We start from the raw sequence: 21,688 nt of genomic DNA, 5'->3' as shown, positions 1-21,688 counted from the left end.
CTGAAAAAGAACTCAACATTAGTGGTTCAGTGAACTCCTTGGCCATCTCTTTCAAAACTCTTGGATACAAGTTATCTGGACCCGCTAATTTAAAATGTCTAGTTTGAGTAGCTGCTGTTTAACACCCTCCTTAGATTTTGTTAGAATGGAAAGTATTTCATCTTCATCGTATCATGTGACTGCATCATCTGGCATTTCCCCAGGTTTAGAACAGGAATATTTATTGAACCCTCCTTCATTTTCTGCATTACTATTGACAATTCTATCATTTCCAGCAAGTAGTGGTCCAATATTACTATTAGGATTCCCTTTGTTCCTATCATACGTTAAAAAAAAGTCACTTTAAGGTCTTTAATTCACTTAAAACAACAAAAACTACTTTAAAAGGCAAAACAATCTGAGAAAATAACAAGGAGGCAGGAGGGTTGGCCAGTAGGTGGGAGACTGTATGTTAGGGTGACCAGACGTCCTGATAGAATCGGGACTGCCCAGATATTTCGGGGTTTGTCCCAATATCCGCCAGCAACGCTGGGGTTTTTTTGCTCTGCCAGCGGGACTGACTCAGCTTTTTTTTTTTTTTTGCACCCCTCCCCCCCATGTGTCCCGATATTTTCTTTCCCTTATCTGGTCACCCTACTGTATATTCGGAGGAAGCATATGGCATAACCAGCTTCTCAGTTGTGCACTTATTTACATTGGGCCTGATCCAACTCCTCCTGAAGTCACTGGAAACACTCCCACTGATTTCAGTGGGAGTGGATTAGGCCCAATTTGTTCATCCTTAAAAAAATCTACTGCATGTGTTCAGTATGCAATATTAAAGTACTTCTAATTTTTGTTAAATTATAAAAAGCAATTTCCCCCCAAATCAAATAAAGGCACCAGTCCTGATATCTGACATATTATAGTTCTTCTTCAACTTACAAGGTAAGAGAGACAAGGTGGGTGAGGTAATATCTTTTATTGGAACAACTTCTGTTGGTGAAAGAAACAAGCTTTCGAGCTATGGACAAGAAGAAGAGCTCTGTGTAGCTCAAAAGCTTGTCTCTCTCAGCAACAGAAATTGGCCCAATAAAAGTTATTACCTCACCAGTAGTTGATCCAATAAAAATACTACCTCTCATACACTGTCTCATATGGCTACAACAACACTACAAACAACTTACAGAGTTGTCAGCAGTTTGTTACATTGCTGAGTAAAAAGGAGGGGCTAGGTTTTTTTTTCTAAGTGGGGAAAATGTTTTCTCCCTTTCCCACACACACATTCTATAATTCAAAAACAGCTGACATTTTGCTCAAACTTTCACACATAAAAAAATTCACCCTTGGACAGAGAGCAAGCATTCAAAATTTCTGACTAAGGCCCTGATCCTCCAAACTCATGCACAGGCGTAACTTAATGCATAGGGATATTTATACTCAATGGGACTGTTCATGTGCATAAAATTACAAACATGTAGGAGTGTTTGCCTGACTGGGGCCCAAAAGGTTAGTGTTTTAGAAAATTATGAGCATGTAAAAATAAGGGGTTATAATGAAATGTAGTTTTCAACCTCACTGCACTTGCTATGAGCATGACCACTGTGTGTGTGCGTATGTTTATGTGTGTGTGAGAGAGAAAGAAAACTACAAATATTTAAATTCAGTATAACATATGAGAATTAAATTTTTAATAGGAACATTAGTTACATAACACAAGAACTTTTTTTAAAAAGAGGAAGAAATATTATGGAAAAAGAATTGGGAAAGAAAACCAAAAGCCCAGACAGTGATTATAAACATCCTGCAGATTTGGAGGAGCAAACACGAGAGGAGGAGAAATAAAATAAGTATGGATTTAAGTCATTAACAAGAAGATCAAAGAAAACATTAGTAGGGAGGGATAGCTTTACAAGTATCTGAGATAGAAGACCTTGGAGGAAATATGACTGGGATAAAATCATTATAGCTCACACTAAAAATAACAAAGGGAGTAAACTGATGGTCGGAATTTGCTAGAGACCACTTGATTAGAAGCAACATGATGACAGAAATCCAAAAGATTTCTGAAAAAACCCAACTAGTAATAATGGGAGGTTTGTTTTTATTTTTTTTTTTACTATGCAGACACACTCTTGGTAGCGATATGACTAGGAACGGTATAGAACCTTCTATATGTCTATAGTGGCCTGCATTAGTGAGTGCAAATAACTTGCACACACAATTCTTGCATGTGATTACTAGTGTATGCAAGTGATAGAATTTATTCTCACAAAAAAATGCGTCCATGAAAATGCAAACTAACCACAAATAACTTTTGCTCATGCACAATCTATCAGTTACACACACAAGCAATAATGCACAGCAACTGAGGGCCAGATTTTTGGAGCTATGATGTTTTGCAGCAGCTAAGGATCTGGCTCTGAGTGTGTAAATGGCCTGTATATACAGAGAAACCTGGTAGAGGTCTCTCTGAAAATTTAGCTAAAGGTGTAAAGGAGAATTAGAAAGGAAGCTAGGGCAAATTTTTCAAACAGGATGCCTAAACTGAGACACCTAAAAACCATATTTAAATATCTAAATAAATTGGCTGATTCAAAGCTCTCAATATCTCCAAGAGCCAACAGAAATTAGGCTGTTTATTTAGGTGCATGTGTCTAGATTTATAGGTGCCTACAGCGAGACACTCATGTTTGAAAATGTTGTCCTTAATTTTACGCCGCACAGAAGGTATGATTAAATGCAAAAACTTCAAGAACAATTAGGCACCCACCTTCCTTTGCAAGCTGGGCACCTAAGTAGATGTGAGCCTTCAAAAATCTCCTCCTGGATGTATGGTGGAATACCATGTGGGTAGGAATTCCATGAACTGATTGATCTAGTCAAATTTGTGACTGTGACTAATATAAGAGCAAACACAGGTGAAAACAAGGACAATGAACTTCAGAGAGGAAGGACTGTATGATATTAGGGCCTTTAAGTGCTGTGTTTCCCAGGCAGAGTCTGGGTGGGGCGCTGTGACTCTTCTATTGCTATTAACAAACAGCTGGAATCAGACAGCAAATAAAGTAGAGCTCTTGTAAGCATTGTGGGATCACTGAACACCACAGTTAAGACAAGTTTAGGGAAGGGGTGAATGTGAATAAGCATCAGAAAGGAAAAATCCAGAAAGAAAATGTTCAAAGGTAAGCTATTGGTTACACAGACCATCTAACAATAAATACACTAAATGTGAAATACGGGCCAATATGATGAATAAGTAGGCTTGGAAAAACTAGGTTTTTATGGGTAAATGTTGGTAAACATTGATTTCACAGTACACTCACAAACCGATGCAGAAATATTTCCACTGATAATACTAGAAATGTACAAATATGCAGAGCAGGAAAAATGCTGGTTGAGAACTTACTAGAATTTCTAACTGTATTTTTTTACATGTGATGTTGACCCCCCACAATTATATGCAGCTGTGAAAATTTAAAATCGATAAAAATGGAAAAAAATGCTTAAAAATAAACATTAATATTATCTGTCAAAATTATAAAACAAATAAAAATTGAGTTCTGCCAACCCTATAAATAAGTAGGGCCCTACTAAATTCACAGTCCATTATGGTCAATTTCACAGTCATAGGATTTTAAAAATCATAAATGTCATGATCTTAGCTATTTAAATCTGAAATTCTATGGTGTTGTAATTGTAGGGGTCCCGATCCAAAAATAAGTTGAGGGGGAAGGGGGTTGCAAGTTTAGTGTAGGGAGCGTTGTGGTACTGCTACCCTTACTTTTGCACTGCTGCAAGGATGTTGCAAGGATGTCACAAGGTTATTTTAGGGGGGTCGCAGTATTGCCACCCTTATTTCTGCACTGCCTTCAGAGCTGGGCAGCTGGAGAGTGACGGCTGCTGGCCAGGAGCTCAGTTCTGAAGGCAGAGCCGCTGCCAGCAGCAGCACAGAAGTAAGGATGGCATGGTATAGTATTGCCACCCTTACTTCTGCACTGCTGCCTGCAGAGTTGGGCCCTCAGTCTGCAGCCGCCACTCTCTGGCCGCCCAGATCTGAAGGCAGCAGTGCAGAAGTAAGGGTGGCATGGTATAGTTTTGCCACCCTTACTTCTGCACAGCTGCTGACGGGGAGCTGCCTTCAGAGTTGAGCACCTGGTCAACAGCCGCCACTCTCTAGCTGGCCAGCTCTGAAGGCAGTGCAGAAGTAATGGTAGCAATACTGCTACCCCCTTAAAATAACCTTGTGACATCCTTGAAACTCCCTTTTGGGTCAGGACCTCCAATATGAAAAACACTGATCTCCCCTGTGAAATCTGTATAGTATAGGGTAAAAGCACACAATTAAGACCAGACTTCACGGTCCGTGACATGTTTTTCATGGCCAGGAATTTGGTAGGGCCTTATAAATAAGGAAGAACCATCAAAAAGTAAACAGAAAGAACTAGGATTTGTGAGGTATAAAATATGGGGCAAAGAAACAAATGGGACAGTGTCAAAATTTAATTAAGGAATTGTACAATCATCTTTCAGGCTCCACTTTTAATCTTGTTTTTTTTTTTAAATCAGCAAAATACCACACATTCAGATAAATAATAGGAAATATTTCAAGGGCACGGGAAGGAACAAGCAGTTAGGCACAGAGAGATTAATAATACAGTGTCCCTATATAAAAAATCATAATGGACCAAAATTCTTTGTCTCAGTGTTTATAACATATGCCAGGAACAAGTAACCCCTCGAATTAGAATGCAGATCTACTACACAATATCAGATTATGGGGGCAATTTTCAGAGGTACAAAGCACAGACAGGCAACCAACTCCCACAGGCTTTCAATGGGAGCTAGACACCTGGGGCAGACCCTCTGCTGGTGTAAATTGTCACCACTGAAGTCAATGGAGCACTGTGACAGCTTACCCCAGCTGAGGATCTTTCTCATCTGTGCCTTTGAAAATCTCACCCTATGTCAGAAATGCTGATCCAGAAGGTCTGCAGATTCAGAGTAGCCCAAGAAAAAGAGGCTCTACCATAATGTTCTGAAAATAGCAAGGAATCATTAATATAGGGGGAAAATGCTGATCAATCAAAGAAAGCCCTAGTAAAAGGAAACTTCTGAAGTACAGCAGGATCCAGGGAAAAGAGCCTCAGCACCAGGATGTGCCTTGGGTCCTCCAAACCCACTTATTCAGCCCCTGGCCAATGACAGTAAGATTTAGAGGAGTCGCAGTAGATGCAGCTCAGTGTTCCCACCAATGAGAAGTATGGCCCTAGTGCATTCACACTGTGTACAAATCCACCAGCCCCTCCCCCATTCCCATATGGCAGTGCAGAGAGCTCTCCGCAGCATATGCACCAGGGTGAAGAATCCCCTTAACGAGCTCTTCTCTGGAGTTGGTGAGAAAACAGTTTTTAGCGACCTTCCCCCCATCTCTCCCCACACACACATTTCTTTAAACTAGTTTTTCAAAAAAATCTGAATTTCATCAAAAATGTTCAAGCAAGTTGAAAACTGGAAAAGAAAGTCATGAACATTTCACCCAAAGATTTCTACTTGGAAAATTGCAGTTTTGCTGTACTTCTGCTGCATTACTACGGTATTTCCACAAAGTTGTCTGGCCTTAAGTAAGCATATGTGCTACTTCAGGATTTACTCCAGAGAGAGAGAGACTCATGTGAACTGTAGGGAAGATCATGTATCACCTATATTTAACATTAGAACCAGGAAAGATGTAATAAAATACACACTCTTCAAACTACAGGAGTGGAGAATAAATTGAGAACATACTCAGGGACAAACTATCCTGTAACATTAAGATTTAAATTCTGATTTATTTAAGTGTAGTCAAATCCTGACCATAGTCCATAGGCTGTGAATCACACAGGAGAAAACAAAGCTGCAGGAGATTTATGTCATCTTCTAGTTTAACCTCCGCATTGATCAGGATTCACCCTCCATATTAATCATCAAGTATGTTATCTAACATTCTCCTAAATACCTCTTACAATCATGGGCGCCAGGTTTGTACAACTTTTGCCGGTGCCCAGAACAGGTCCAAGCAGAGCCGTCCCATGCATAGGATGGACCAGGGCAACCGCCCTGGGCCCCGCACTTTGGGGAGGCCCACCCTTCAGGGGGACATGGGGTAAAGGGTGGCCTGGGAGGTTAGTGGGGGGCCTGGTGCTGGCAGTAGCAACTGACCCGGCCCCAGCCCACCCCACCCCGCTCCGCCCCACACCTCTGGCTCCTGATGTTGCTCGAGGGGAAGGAGCAGAAGCCAGCAAGAGCTAGGGTGGGGGTTTGGGGGAAGAGGTGGAATGGGGGCGGAGCAGAGGCGGGAAGGAGCGGAGCAGGGTGAGGCAGGCTGGGGCTGGGTTGCTTGCTGCTGCCGTCGCCAGGCCTCCTGCTAACCCCCCAGGCCGCCCTGGACCCCGTGTCCCCCTGAAGTGCAGGGCCCCCCAAAGCACAGGGCCCGGGGCGGTTGCCCCGATCCATCCTATAGATGGGACGGCTCTGAAAATCTAAGCCCAAACATTGGTGGATCCGGGCCCACGTTCCTGAATATTGGTGGAGCACGGGCACATATAACTCGCCACCTATGGTTACAATTATGCTTCACTTACCTCCTTGTCCTTAGGCAGGTCATTCTATTGCCTAACTGCACTTCCAGGTAGGAAAAAAAGTGTCTACTGTCTAATTTAATTTTTTCCTTTTTTTAGTTTCAAGCCATTGCTCCTTGTTATGCAGTCTCAAGTACTGTAAATAATCACTCCCCCTCCTTCATATTATTACCGTTCAGATATTTATAGACTGTAATATCCACCCTTAGTCTCCTTTTTGACAAGCTGTACATCATTTCTGCCACCCTTCTCTTGATTCGCTCAGATTTATCTATGCCCTTTTTATAATGAGATGCTCAAAAGTCTCTGCAGCATTCCTAAATATGGCTGTACCAAAGCAACAAAGAGAGAAGCAGTAATACCTCACTTGCTCGACAAGAGGTATCCCCTGTATAGAGAATTCATAGCAAGCAGAAGACTTGCCATTGTTGCAATGGCTGTGCATTGTTAGGTCACATCCATTCCACTATCCAACACCACCTACAAATCCAGTACTGAATCACAGAAATCAGAAACAGAAAAGATCTATTATTGGCAGGTTCTTTAGCCCACATACCTGACAGTGCAGGATTGTTCATTTCCATATTTTTCCATGGACCTTTGTCCAGTCCAAGCAATGGGACTTTTGCCAGTTCCCTTGGGAGACCATCTCACAATCTAATAGCTCATCAATAATAACTGTTGCCTAAATTTTCCTTTGTTTTAGAGATTGTGACTGGACTGGGTGTCCATACAGGGGCATAAGAACCTACTCCTCCATACCCCAACTCAGGCTCTTGTTTAAGCATGAACATAGTGAAAGACTAAGAGAAAAGAAGGAAAAGAGGAAATTAAAGGGTAAAGGAGAGATTTCCAAAGAGGCCTAAGGGATTTAAGGCCCAGATTTCAGTGGGAGTTGGGGACCTAAATATCTTTGAGGATCTGGGCTTGGGTGCCCAAATCCGAATGAATGCCCGTGAGAGTTCAGCACATAACATCCATAGGCTTCTTTGCAATTGGCAGCTTAAAACAAAGTATTTCAATATTTTCTAACTGAAAAAAATTTACTAAAAAAGTTTTTTAAAATTTAAGTTTCTATGCATCATTTGCAAAACATTGTGTACTTGTAAATAGAGCCTTGCGCAGATACAACATTTGTATCTGCATCCGATCTGCAAAAATGGCCTGTGGATATCCACAGATTTGCAGGGCGCTAGATACAAAATTTGTATCCGCATCTGATCCACAATCTGCAAAAATGGTCTGCGGATATCCACAGCCACAGATGCGGATATAAAGCAGATAGCCGCGGATTTTCAAGGCTCTACTTGTAAACACTTAAATGCTACTTTGCCAATGGACCAATAACCACATAACTACCTAACGATATGTAGAAAAACCCCACCACTCCTCCAACAGTCTCTTAATAAAGGGAGATCATACCAAGTGAAATATGAAGAAAACACCTTTGTTTCCATTATTCATGATAAATGTATCAAAAGGAAAAATAACAATGAACTAAACCTTCAATTTTTTTAGTCCAGTGACATTAACAAAGTGTCGGTTCTGTATTTCATCTGGATCTTTTCTCCTATATACTGGCCAGATTACAGATTTTGTTAAACCTATATTCTATCTGAAATGAAACTGTAGTACTATTAAATATTTGTATCTGAATGGCACCCAGATGCCCCTAATCAGGACTGGGGACCACTGAGCTAGGTGCAGTCGACACTGGAAATGGATTACTAAGTGCTAATAATGGTACATTTAACTTGATCAGAACAAGTGTCATTATGGAGGCAAAGAAATGATGCCCTGATTAAGATTGTAGGAAACCTAAAAGGGAGGAGAAGCTCACAATGTGTAAAGCTGCCTGGAGATAAGTGGGTGCGAGCTTTAGTATGCTAAATCTTAGGGGAGTCTCAATTGCATACACATGGGGGAGACCCAGAAAGTTGAAGTATCCTACAACATCTTCTGGTCACCTCAATGTGTATGTTACGCCCACACATCCCAACTTGCCAAGGCATAATGTGTGACAAAACCCCCAAATGAGGGCACAAATTATTACATTTCTTCCATGAAAATGCTGTGAGATTCCTTCCTTTCATGTGAGTGGCTCCCTCTGCAACCTCCATTTCATGGCTCTGCATTTCTGATGTAAACCAAAGAAGTGCAAGGACATCACATTTGTGGGGATCGTAGACTCTGGGACTATAAGAAAGGCTATTTGAAAGGTACAATCACATCAGCTAAGTCTCCACTAAGAGTAACTCATCTCTGAATTTTGCCTACTACGTTAAATTAACAAAACAAAACACGAGGAACAAACTGTTGCTCTAAATGCTCCCAAATCCTGGCTTTTTACTAAGCATTACAATATCTGTGTACTACAGTTAAACCAGATGATACTTTTTCAGAAAAATCGCTCAGTAACACAGAACTTCTGTAAGCAGATCTCATTATGTGTCCTGCCCAAATTGTTTCATTTGCTCCCATGCTACTCCTGCCAACTGTCCTGCAAACTCCCATGGTTATTTTCTTTCTGATTCTGGAAGATAAGACGCACCTTTCAATCTAAACACTGTCACCAAGAATGAAACAGTACATGGGCAAGCTGCTGTTCTAGCACCAGTACACCTCATTTTTCCTCTTTTCCAAAAATGGCGTGTTGCAAAGGTCTGAAAAATTGTCTCTGGTTTCTCAAGGTGTCATAATATTTCTGACCTGCCAGTAAAATAGATACAATGAGGAAAGTCCCTCTCTCCCTGGCACCCTATATGATTTGTGTGACTCCTTCACACACAAACTATGTGCAGTGTGATGAAGTTCAAAAGAAAAATTACTAAGCCTTTAAAGCCAACAGCTTGCATAAGGAATAGAATTAACTATTGTCACTATGACCTCCTATGTACTATATACTAATGTTAGAGCGAGTTTTGTCCTCACAGGAGTCCTCCTGGGTGTTTGCGTTGTTCTCCTGGCTGTCAATGAGAGCAGTCTGCCTCCAGCTCAGGGCACAGTTTGACTCAGTCAGCATTGACTACTACTGTAGATGGTTGTTTTCCAAAGAGCTGCATCTACATACAAACAAGGCCCTGTGAAAGGTCAGGCAGCATGATCCAGTGGAGAGGGCACAGGACTGCATTCAGCCAACCTGGCTTCTAACCCTAGCTCTGACACTGACCTACAGTATGACCTTTCCTTGGGCAAGTCACTTCCCCACTCTGTGTCTCTGTTGCCCCTTCCATTCTTTGTCTGTCTCATCTATATAGAGTGGCTAGGGACTAACTTTTACTATGCGTTTGTACAGGATCTAGCACAGTGGGGCACTAACAGGGCTTTTGTCTTCGGGGAAGGGCTGTATGCAGTGGTGTGTTGGGCCATCTCCTCTGTCTCTGCTCCCTTCTTTGACCAACCTCCTCTCCTCCCCCCACATTCCTTGGGGAAGGGTCATCCTGCACTCTCTCTCCCTAACACCAAGGAGATGAAGGGGAGCAGTTCAGAATTCAGAGCTCAGGCTGCCTGCAGACTCAGGCAGGCACCGCTCCATCAATTATATTCCGTTCATATTTGGAAGGTTATCTTTTCAACTGTCAGAGCTAAAGACTTCATTTTTATTTTCAGTGAAAGTTTAGACTCTGGGGCACAACATCACCACCTCCAAAATAGGGCCCACTCGCCAGGCTACAGAGAACCAGCCCTATTCGACCCCTGCAGTTCCTTTCCATGAGAGTGAGGCAGGGCCTGCTACCTTTCTAAGGGTATGTCTACACCGCAGCTGGAACGGAGCTTCCCAGTGTGGGTGGACAGACATGCTAGTTCTCCGCAAGCTAGTGCACTAAAAATAGGAGTGTGGCCACCCAAGTACATACCAGCTTCACCATGAGCCATCATTACATTTCATTCACATGGCATGTTTGAAGGCTTTGGGTCTTTCATGATATGGTTGGTCACCGGAATTGGATTCCTAGACTCTTTATTTTTAAAAGTGGAGTTTTTCATTACCGCTGCCCCCTTTGTCTTCCTTTTCCACAGCCCCATTGTCCCCTTATTCCATTAACACGCAATCCACTCATTTCGTCTCCAAATCAGGTGACTTATTAAATTCTCGCTTGAGAGTAATATTAAACAGATTAAACACAAGTGCAGGATACCTGAAAGCACCCTAGATTGCAAAGGGGAAGATTCTCTGCAGCTCTCATACTAGGGCTGGCGTCATCTTAACCATATAAAGATCCCCTGCAAAAGAAGTTTAATCTATATATATTAATATAGACATATATACCTGTGCTTCTCGGTACTTGCATCTAGGGAGGAAAACATGCACAGACGTAATAGAACTGAGGGACTCTATCCAGAGCTAAAGACCAAGTTAGGTGCATACATTTCTATTTGGGCAGCTAAGAAGCCTAATTTCCAAAGGTGCTGAACAGCAACTTCTGTAGGAGTAGCCAGGTGCACAGTGCTGAAAATCAGGCCACTCGGGCTTCAATCCTGCAAATATTTATGCGTGTCCTTAACTTAAAGGACACGAGTACTCACATCAAAGTCAATGGTGAAAACAGTACGTCACTGCACTCAATGGCAGAACTCCCAATTACTTCAACTGGGCCAGGAGTTCACTAATGTGACTATGCATGTGCTTGAAGTTATGGATATGTGTCAGTGTTTATAGGATCGGGGCCTTATTTAGGTGCCTAAATATGGACATAGGCTCCTATTTTTGAAAATCTCAGCCCAAGTTTTCATTCCCAGATGCTGTACATGATTTCTGAATTCATTTCTGGCAAACGAATGCTGACCCCTATTTTGTCCTTTGTTGGAAATGCATCTACTTTGCAAAGGTCTAAGCACAATATTATCAACGCTACTGCCTACATTGTGCTATTTATTAAACTGCTAAAGAAGAACATGGAGCTATTATGTTGAAGAACATCATTATCTGACACACTGACAAAGACACTCCACTTAAAAAAACAGTGGGCTGAAAGATGTTTATAATTAATTAGTCCTTTACTAAAATTTTAAAAACATTTCTAAAGATTTTGAAATTGGCAATATTTACACTTTACATTTTTTTAGTCCAGCATAAAGTTCTCCTAGGATCTTTTTATGCATCTGTGTATTTTTATAATATTGCCAAGGGTGTTGAATGCACATTTTTATTGTAGTAGGTTAAATACTGCATTCTATATCCATTGGGCCTGAAGTTTCTGAATGTTTCACTGATTGCAACCTGATCTCATTTTTTGATTTATTGGAGTAAGTTTTTCCCCTCTTTTGTCTGAATTAACCACAATCTCTGTAAGTGATTTTACAAGCTGTTTTAATCCTTAACCAGCCTTCCCCACCACAAACAAAACCCAGTGTTCCAAATATATTTCTTTTTATGAAAGGGCTCGTGGTCAACCAAAGATGATCTTAAAAGAATTGTCTGAATGAAAACAGAATCTGACTTGTTAATTCCAACAAACAATTTTTCTAAACACAACCCAAAACAATGCCCTCATAACACACGAAAATCATGGAACTGCCATTCTGTGCGTACAGGGATTGGACCCAGAGGGCTTGCCTGGTCAACGCGGGATATAGCAATTCCATTTGGCAGGTGCAGGAACTAAGCTCTAAATGTACTGGAGCAGGCAATGGTGCTGACTGGCTGACATATAGAAGCACACTGATCTTTAGTTAGTTAGTGGGACAACGTCCATTTCACAAACATATTTTTAACAAATTGCTTTACCTATGTTACTAACATCCCCTTGGTTACTAAACCTAAACAAAAATCCAGTTTCCTTCTCACTGTGTTCATTTGCTTTTTCATCTCTCTCAGTTGGGACAATGGAAGTCAGTGAAGCTGGTTTCACTTTTGTTTATAACCAATTGGTATTTCTAAGTAGGTGAGGTTTTGTAAAGACAAAGCATCAGACCCTCAGCTGGTGTAAATCAGCGTTGCTCCACTGACGCCAAGGGAACTATGATGATTTACATCAGCAGTGGATGTGGCCCAAGTGGCTTCATTTTCAGCCACACTGGCGTTGAGAGAACTCTTTTAAATCCCAGATATGAATGGAGGAAATTATAGCATTAAGTCTGCAGACTTGTTTCACACCTACACATATATACAGCAGAAGAGCTGGCTGATGGTTTCTGAAATTTTCCATTTTGATTTCCACATTTTTTTTAAAAAAGAAAAATATATGAAAAATTGCTTATTCCCCTTCCCCCCACACACACACCTTTTCTGTCAGACTTCTTTCTACAGCAATGTTGCTCTGTGGGAAAGAAAAGAGAAGGAAACACACAGCAGCCCTCTCGCTGCAGCTGTAACAAGCATGGAAAACAAAAGCCAGCATCTCTCTGAAACCAGCTCTCTTCATCAGAGTGACCAGAACCCTCCCCCCTCCCCTTCTCCCCACTCCCTTACCTGATGGGGTGGTGGATGCTGTAGTTGCTGTGTTTGTTGAATGTGTTGGGCTGCTGCTTTCCAACAATAAACAGGAGCTGCCACCATTGTTTTCCTTCTTAACAAAGAGCTCTGGGGCACTGGGCAGAGGGATAGGATGGCTGATCCCCAGCTCTTCTTCTTGGGCCTGCTGCCTTCTCAATGCAACCTGGAAACAAGAACAACTATTCTGTGTCTACTCTCTAGTTAGACAATTATTACAATTACAAGGGAAATTATCCACTGGTCCCAAACTAAGGGGCATACAACATATTCCAACAACTCATGACTATTAATATCAGGACATGAAAGGGGGAAATAACATTCTGAGTGGTATAGAGGAAAGAGATGCTATGAAACAATACGGGACAACATTTACCTTCATTTATAGCCATGCAAACTTCAGTTAGGTTACACAGGTAACACAACACACTCTTGTAAAATGGTACAGCCATAAACAAATATATCTTCTGTTTCCAGCAGGGGCACAGGAATTAAATTCTTAGTACTGGCTAAAATCACATCATTCTCATCAAAGATTCTAGCCAGGGTCAGCTGCATTCAGCTGATACGGTCACGCTCGGGCAAAGGCAGGAAGAATATTTTTCAAAGATATGTGGCTGTTATTTTATTTCTACTTGCTGTGGATCTGAGCAAAGGGGACAGATAATCTCCTGTGCTAGTACCTAGCCTCAGCGGGGCAGGAAATTCTGAAAGCTCTCACTTGCAGAGTAGCTGTTGCAGCTTTTCATCAGGGTGGGGCTCTGGCCCCACAAGAACTGGCAAGTCTGAAGATCTCAGAAGATCCATGGAAGCTAGTGCCTAGAGGAGTAGTGCTCTTGGGTTGCCCTGCAGGCCGCTGCCCCAGAAACCCCTCAGGCAAGTTTTCATGGCACGCAGGAGGAAAGCAGGGCAAGAGCAATCACAAAGCCCATGGGAATATGGCTGCCCTGGGGACCGTAGAACAAGACACACATGCCTCCAGTCCAAATGAACCCCAGACCCCTGGGTTCTGTGGCCTGAACTTCCCCTTCATTCTACAGCAATCCTACCAACACATACAACCAGAGGAAACTCTGAGCTAGCAAACTATAGCCTTGTCTTCATGAGCAAAATAACCTGTTGAGGACCACAGATGTCACAACCAGCACCAAAAATAGCTTTTACAAATGTAAGCACAAACAAACCATGTTCAGCACCACTTCAGAAAGAGAGGTCATCCACACATCCTGCTACAGCAGTGGCTCTCAACCTTTCCAGACCCCTTTCTGGAGTCTGATTAGTCTTGCATACCCCAAGGTTCACCTCACTTAAAAACTACTTGCTTACAAAATCAGACATAAAAATACAAAAGTGTCACAGCACACTATTCCTGAAAAATTGCTGATTTTCTCGTTTTTACCATAGAATTATAAAATAAATCCACTGGCATATAAATATTGTACTTACATTTCAGTGTGTAGTATATAGAGCAGTATAAACAAGTCATTGTCTGTATGAAATTTTAGTTTGTACTAGAGCTTATTCTGTAGCCTGTTGGAAAAGTAGGTAAATATCTAGATGAATTGATGTACCCCTGGAAGACCTCTGCATACAACCAGGGGTATGTGTACCCTTGGGGGAAAACCACTGTGCAGCAGTTCTCAACACCATTTCTCCTTGTCTGCAGTGGCAGCAAAAGAGTGGTTAGCTGCACCCACAGCTAACACCCATTGTCACTAACAAGTCATTTGGCTAGCACAGACATGGAATCAGAGTTTATAATCCCCTATGCTGTGATTTCCCATATAGGTGGCAGTTTGGTCCATGTTTTCATTTGAATTTTGAAAATCACCCTCAAACGTACAAGAGGTGACAACTGATTTTTTTGGGCACAGTTTTTGAGATGTCACAGTATAATTTACCTAGACCGTTTGCTTCCCTCAATACTACATTGAACAGTATTATTTTTCTTTACTTTTGAAATGATGCTGTACCCCAAAAAGCAGCATTTTTAATAATGGTTCTTGTAACAAAAACATATTCCAACAAAAGCTCTTGGAATTTCATTTGCAAAATCCAACAGCAACCTATCAGCTGAATGGTGCTAGAAGATTCCACCTGCTGGAAATGGGTCATTGCAAAATATATTCAGAGTGGTAAGTGAAGATTTTAGGATCTTAACTGCTATATAAAAAAAAAAATTCAACTGAAATGATGTGTGTGAACATTCAGCACTTCCAGGAAGCTCTGGGTTAGGTAAGGACAGCAGTCCCAAATAAGGCACAATGAAGTCTAGGGTCCAGATCCACAGGAGGTGGTAGGATGAAACTCAGGAGCTTAAATACCTTTGGGCATCTGGTGGGCCTATGTGCAGAGAGGAGTTAATCATATTGTGGAAGCTACCTAGCAGCATGAGAATAATCTGTACAGAATCTGATACTTTTACAATTTCAAATGGTTCTTTTTCACAGGGTGTCACAACAGGATCTCTGTGTATTATGTTCACGGAGATAGAATAATACTACACTACTTATTTTGGAAAAATTATAGGTGCTTTTTTAAGTAAGACCTCCTAAAAACAACAATATTTGGGGAAAATGGGAGTACATGACCCAGTCCAGGAACAGGGACTGGGATGGAACTTGACCCCAGCACTGCAAGGTTTTAAAAATATGTCAACCAGCCACACACTTCAGTCACAGAGCAAGGGAATTATAGTTAATGTGGATTCTGGAAGTTCTGAGAGAAAACCACTTGCAGAATTAAATCCTTAGGTTTCAATCCTGCAACCTTTACTCACATAAGTACGCCTAATGACTGCAAAGAATTTATTCTAGTAAAATTGCACAAGTAAAGAATGCAAGACAGGCTGTTGCACCTCAAAGCCACATAATCTTTCTCGTCCAAGAAGCCCTTATACACACAGAATTACTCAAATAAGCATGGGTTTGCAGAACTGGATTCATATGGATCCAATCCTGCAAACATTTACATGTATAACTGAGATTTCAATTATCAGAGCGGTAGCCGTGTTAGGCTGGATCTGTAAAAAGCAACAGAGAGTCCTGTGGCACCTTTAAGACTAACAGATGTATTGGAGCATAAGCTTTCGTGGGTGAATGCCCACTTCGTCGGATGCATGTCCGAAGTGGGCATTCACCCACGAAAGCTTATGCTCCAATACATGTTAGTCTTAAAGGTGCCACAGGACTCTCTGTTGAGATTTCAATGGGACTACTTAAGTGGGTAAAGTTACTCCCATGCAGGATTGGACCAAACTTGGACTATTAGCTATTATTAGTTTCAGTAGTGCTGGAACAATTTTTATAGTGGGGGTGCTGAGAAGCATTGAACCAAACTATAAATCCTGTATATAATGGAAACCTCTTCAAGCCAGAGGGTGCGGTAGCACCCCCCATTTCCAGCACCAATAATTAGTTTCCAGTTTAAGTTTAAAACCAGCGCAACTCAAAAGCATACAACTTTGAATGGCCAATATTTTTTAAACAGATAATTCAAGGGAAACATGTTTTTAAAACACTACTAAAAATATCTTTTACTCTTAGAAATGAACCATAGTATACCTAAAAACATAGAAAACATCAGAAAAAAATAAGCACATCAAACTGGAAAACTACAACTCAATCCTGCTTCCACCATTCATTGAGTTGATCAGACCCCCAATTATTTTTAAGATAATTAACTTAAACAGTTACCTACAAAAATATGAAAACTAGCTGATCTTACATGAAGAAGATTTTTCAAAAAATATCCATGTAGGGTAAGTGAAGTTGTATTTTACAATAGAAAATGCATCATTAAAAACTGTCATTGGAAATCTTGCATCTTGAATGTCTTAATAGAATTTAAAGTTTATAAACATGTTTTATTTTTGCAGTGGAAATACATTAATAAATTATTAAAAATCTGCTATATTAGTTAACCGCTACTTACTAAGACCATTTTTGAATACCGCTGTAAGTCAAGTGTCAAAATGTCATAACAAATTATAAAGAAAAGCTTTCATTTACTCAATATAGGATGCTCTTCAAGACCACATTTTCTGGCGATAGCAGCAAAGTAAAGCATTTTATTCAGATTAAAAATAATCCAATCATTTTGTTCTTTCCTTTTGCATACTGTAATTCCAAAATGTAAAGAAATTCTTTTTTTTTTCTTGAGGTCATTATTTTCCTATTAAGAGACTCATGTTTTACTCTTTGATTCATTACATTGGTTAGAGGATTAAACAAAATATGCATGATAGTAGATGTAAGAAACTCAATTACATTTCATAAAAATATCATATTGGATCAGCTTCTGCAATCAACACAGGTTAAATTCCCAAATCTTGAATCTATGTCTCTATCAGGAGTGAGTAAAATATGTGGTCCTTTTATGTTCCTTTAATGAGTTCAGATGCTTCCATCCACTTAGATCAATATTTTACAGTTTGCAGACAAATAATTATTTCCTTACCTAAGGTAAATTAAATATACATATCAAACTGATGAGGAAATATGTGGTCATTTGTTAACAGGAAAAAAACACTGTGTGATAATCTGTTTTAAAAATGTTTCTGTTTCAGTTTCTTTGCCAATTCTAACAAAAAAAATTTAAAAAAATGTTTCATGGCTCCAGTGTCACTTTATCCTTAACTCAAACAGATCCACCTGCTCTTCAGAAGATTTTTTCTTTTTCTGGTGTAGATTTAGGTTACAGGTTTAGGTTGTTGATTGCAAAAGGGAAAAACAAGCATGCGTTAAACTCTAGCTTTGTAAAACCTGATTTGTATTTATTTCCATTCATCTAGAAAACCTGGTATGTATTATTATCTTCACATCTGTGAAATGCAGCTATTCAACTCTACTTCCAAAGTTAGCAATTCTCGGTCAAACTACAATGGTAGCCTTAAGCAAATATCTGTGGGCACTTATTTAATGTCTTTGGAAGTTCGTTTTCAAAACCTACTCTGAGCAGTTTATAAATACAGAAACCGATGAAACAGGCATGAGGACAGATCACACATATGCTTTTATGGACACTATCCAAAACATCTGAAGGGAATGACATGATGCCCATAATTTAGATGAATAAAACCTTAGCAGGCCTCTAGGCAGGTTTTAAGGGTTTTATGAAATGTATTTGTTATCAAAAATGTATTTTAGTAGTTGTGTGAGATGGAAACCATATAACGGCAAATAATCAAAGGCTGCAAGTAGGTGCAGGGTGGAATTCCCCAAGTCTCTGTTTTAACGGACAGTCTGGAGTAATAAGAGATGTGCCACCCGCAAAGCAGAACTTCAGAGGGAAACATGGAGACACTCGAGAAGATTTGAGGGAAAAGGGGCTTTGAGGAGCAGGATGTATATTCTTGCGAGAGCTTTTCTAGTGACTACTGTCTAGCAGCATCTACAACCGTGGGGCAATTGTTATTGTGCACGTGACAACCTGAAATAAGAGCTTTTAAAGCCCTCTCTCTGCACTGCAGGTTGCTCCGTGTGCCTGTCACGTATCTGCGTTTCAGAGAGGTGCTAGGAAAGACACATTCCACCGCCCTTGGCCCCTTTTTTGATTCAATCGAGGAGGCCTGGCCCCCCTTTATCCCCAGCTCACCTGCGCTGCCATCACCCGCTGCCGCTCTGCGATCAGGCTGCACTTTTTACACTGACAGTCCCTCCACATGCAGAACCTCTTGTGCCCTTTCAGTGGCGAGGAGTAGCCGTGGTTCCTGCACCGGGCACACTTGGGGAGACGGGGAGACTTCTTTCCCGAGGCGGTGGTGGCTTGAGCTAAGACCCCGGCACCCCCTCCACCTGCGGCAGGAGTAGTAGCAGCCATCAGAACGGCGGCTTTCCCAAAGCTGCCCATCTTACCCCCCTGGGCATGATGGTCCGAAGAAGCCGAGGGCTTGTTGAATGAGTCATTGGGCATCGTCTCTGACCGGTTGGTTCGCCTGCACAACTGGGGGACGGGGGAAGGAGCTAATGTTTCAGGGAGTGGGGGGTGGCTGGGAGAAGAGAGGTTCGGCTAACAAGTATTAGCCAATTCCCGCTGCAACAGAAGTAGTCGCTGCGATGAGACCCAAATAAGACAGCTGCCCCCACCCTTTGCCCAGTTGGAAGCTGCGGTTGCTGCAGCAGCAGCAGAGAGAGTAACACTGACCACACCAGCCCGTGCCCCCTGTGCTGGCTGAGTTTTGGCGGGCGGGTTGCAGCAGGTTTGGTACATTCGCTACTTTTTTCAGAACGCTGGATACTTTTTGGAACGTTCCCCGGGAGGAGAAAGCAAGCGAGGCAACCCCCGGCCTCTCCCTCCCAGCTCCTCCCACTCCTTCCCGCCTGCCCCGCTGCTGCAGCAGGGTCCAGGGCGCTGAACAGGCCAGGTCCGTGCTACCTTGGCTCCAGGGCTAGGGAGAAGTGGGACAATCTAAATAAGATATTACACAAAAATCCAAGAGAAGTTAATTTACAAATATAAGGTAGCAGGTCCCTTGGTGATGGGGAGAGAGTTGCATTTTAAACTGCATTTCTGCTCTCTTTAAGAGCCACACAATAAAAATGCCATAGGGGTGCCATGTTTATTATGTCTCAGAGACTCTAGCTAGAATCTGCTCATTTGACAAGATTTTACACGTACACCAGCTGCCTGACGCATTCACCCTAAAACACATCCTAAAGAAGTGCATCTCCCTGCTAAGGATCCACCTCATTGGCGTTTTGATAAGTTAAGAGGTATGTCGACATTTCACACTGAAAAATAAATAAATATAATATGCAGGCCCTGATCCAAAGGTACAGTGCACTCCATTTATTAAAAATCAACTGCACAGAATGGTCAAAAACACTGGGACAAAAAAAAATTCCTATACTAAGACTCCGCTTGTAAGAATCCCATCATCTGGAACAGATGTGATTCTTACAAAAGATTTTAAATGGAAGTTAGAAGCCTAAATATCTTTGTGGATCTGGGGCACAAAATACAGCTTTGCTTCTCCTGTGCTGTAAGCACCCACCATCTCTTCCTTGAAGTCGCCCCTCAAACCATGCTTCTTTCAGTTAGTCTTTCATCACTGGTTGACTGGAATTCTATCCACTTGTAACATAACTCATCCTTATCTTTCTGCATTTGAGCCTTCCAAATTAAAGTAAGATCCTTGGCGTCAGGACATGGCTTAAATTCAGAGATTATTTATAAGGTGGTATCATATAGAATCTCTTGCACAACGGTAGTGTGCATGTCATAGGGCATGGCTGCCCTGTAGCATGCCCTATTGGCCACGCCTGGTGCTCCGGGCACGCCCTGCCTTGATTTCCCCTTATGGATTTCTCTACACCCTCCCTAACTCACCCATTTCCTTGCAGTGAGGCCAATTTAGTTATTTTCCAACTAGATCTTGTTGTTTTAAAAATTTTCTAGTAGGAAAAAAAGTCCATTTAGTTCTTGGCTGGAAATTTGAATTGAAATTGAACCATTAATACATACTTCAAAAGCATATATATGATAAAATACTTGTACCTGAAAAAGCAAAATAAGTTTGAAAAGTATGAACTAAGACTGGCTTCCTCACACAGCTGTGTTTGTTATGACAATGTCAGTGCATTCATTTTGATGATGTTGACCGACCTAATCATTTCAAATTATGATTTATAAACATCCGTAAATCATCATAAATTCAAATTATGTTTATTGGTGTTTTATGATGTTTAAAATGTGGGGCTGAAAGTTAGCACTGAATCGCTTTGCTGACGAAAATGTACGAAACTTACTTACAGCAACCAGATAGACATAGTAAGCTTAACTCCTCTTTTTTAATTGAAATTTCATGAAAGTTTATGCATCTATAAAAGGAATTAATATAATTTCTCATTCTTGGGACAACCAGATTAGTACATTTTAGTGACTTTGCTCCAGAATGCTAGATTTGCAACTGGGAAATTTATAAAAATATAGGTTTCCTAGTAGGCCAAGATTTTTAAAATGCAATATTTGCCAAAGTCATTATCTTGTATTGTCACAATCTCGAGATGTCATTGTCTTGGGGAGTTTCTGTACTAAACATTTTTAATAATATATTATAATTAATTTTTCAAAAGTCAATTTAAATTAAATACATTTTAATTTTTTATTCGAAATTTAAAACAGTTATGTATTTTTCAGTTTTTAATATAGTACCATACAGCCCACCTTCACCCTCACAGTCTCACCCCTCAGCAGTCATTCCCCAGTAAATTCAAACACCTCCTCTAATTTCAATTCCTGGGAAAAACACTGCCTTAACCAGGTGGAATACTTTGGGCAGACTCTCAGAGCACAAGTCCAGTGGGGCTGCGTCTACAGTGCAAAGCAATAGGACTTGAACCCTGGGTTTGACTCAGTTTCAGACCCTCCACCCCTGTGGGGTCCTGGAACCAAGGGTTCTGGAGCAATTTGTATAATGGGGGTGCTGAGAGCCATTGAACCAAACTGTGAATTCTGTATATGATGGAAACCACTTCAAGCCAGGGGGTGCAGCAGCTCTCCCAGCATCTCTAGTTTGAGCACCTATGCCTGGGACACTAGGTCTGAGCCCTTGATTAGCGCAAATTGTGTGTAGATCATGGAAGGGGGAGGGGATTAGTCTTGCTCCTGAATTTGAATGCTGGGCTTACATTGCAGTATAGACATACCCTTAGAC

The 21,688-nt window shown here is 41.2% G+C and overlaps 1 protein-coding gene across 1 annotated transcript in view; it reads right to left on the bottom strand.

Annotated features, from left to right (window-relative positions):
- Positions 1 to 18,945, bottom strand: part of DMRT1 (doublesex and mab-3 related transcription factor 1) — an 83,805-nt gene extending 64,860 nt beyond the window's left edge. The window contains exons 1-2 of the mRNA XM_054032568.1: positions 18,628 to 18,945; positions 13,012 to 13,198 (exon numbers count right to left, since the gene is read on the bottom strand). Coding sequence (XP_053888543.1) covers positions 13,012 to 13,198; positions 18,628 to 18,945 — 505 coding nt within the window. The remainder of the gene's footprint in view (positions 1 to 13,011; positions 13,199 to 18,627) is intronic.
- Positions 18,946 to 21,688: the final 2,743 nt, after the last annotated feature.

This window comes from Malaclemys terrapin, chromosome 6 (assembly GCF_027887155.1).
Source record: "Malaclemys terrapin pileata isolate rMalTer1 chromosome 6, rMalTer1.hap1, whole genome shotgun sequence".
Taxonomy (NCBI): Eukaryota; Metazoa; Chordata; order Testudines; family Emydidae; genus Malaclemys; species Malaclemys terrapin.
The sequence above is the reverse complement of the archived record's forward strand: the minus strand, read 5'-3'. Positions and strand labels throughout refer to the sequence as shown.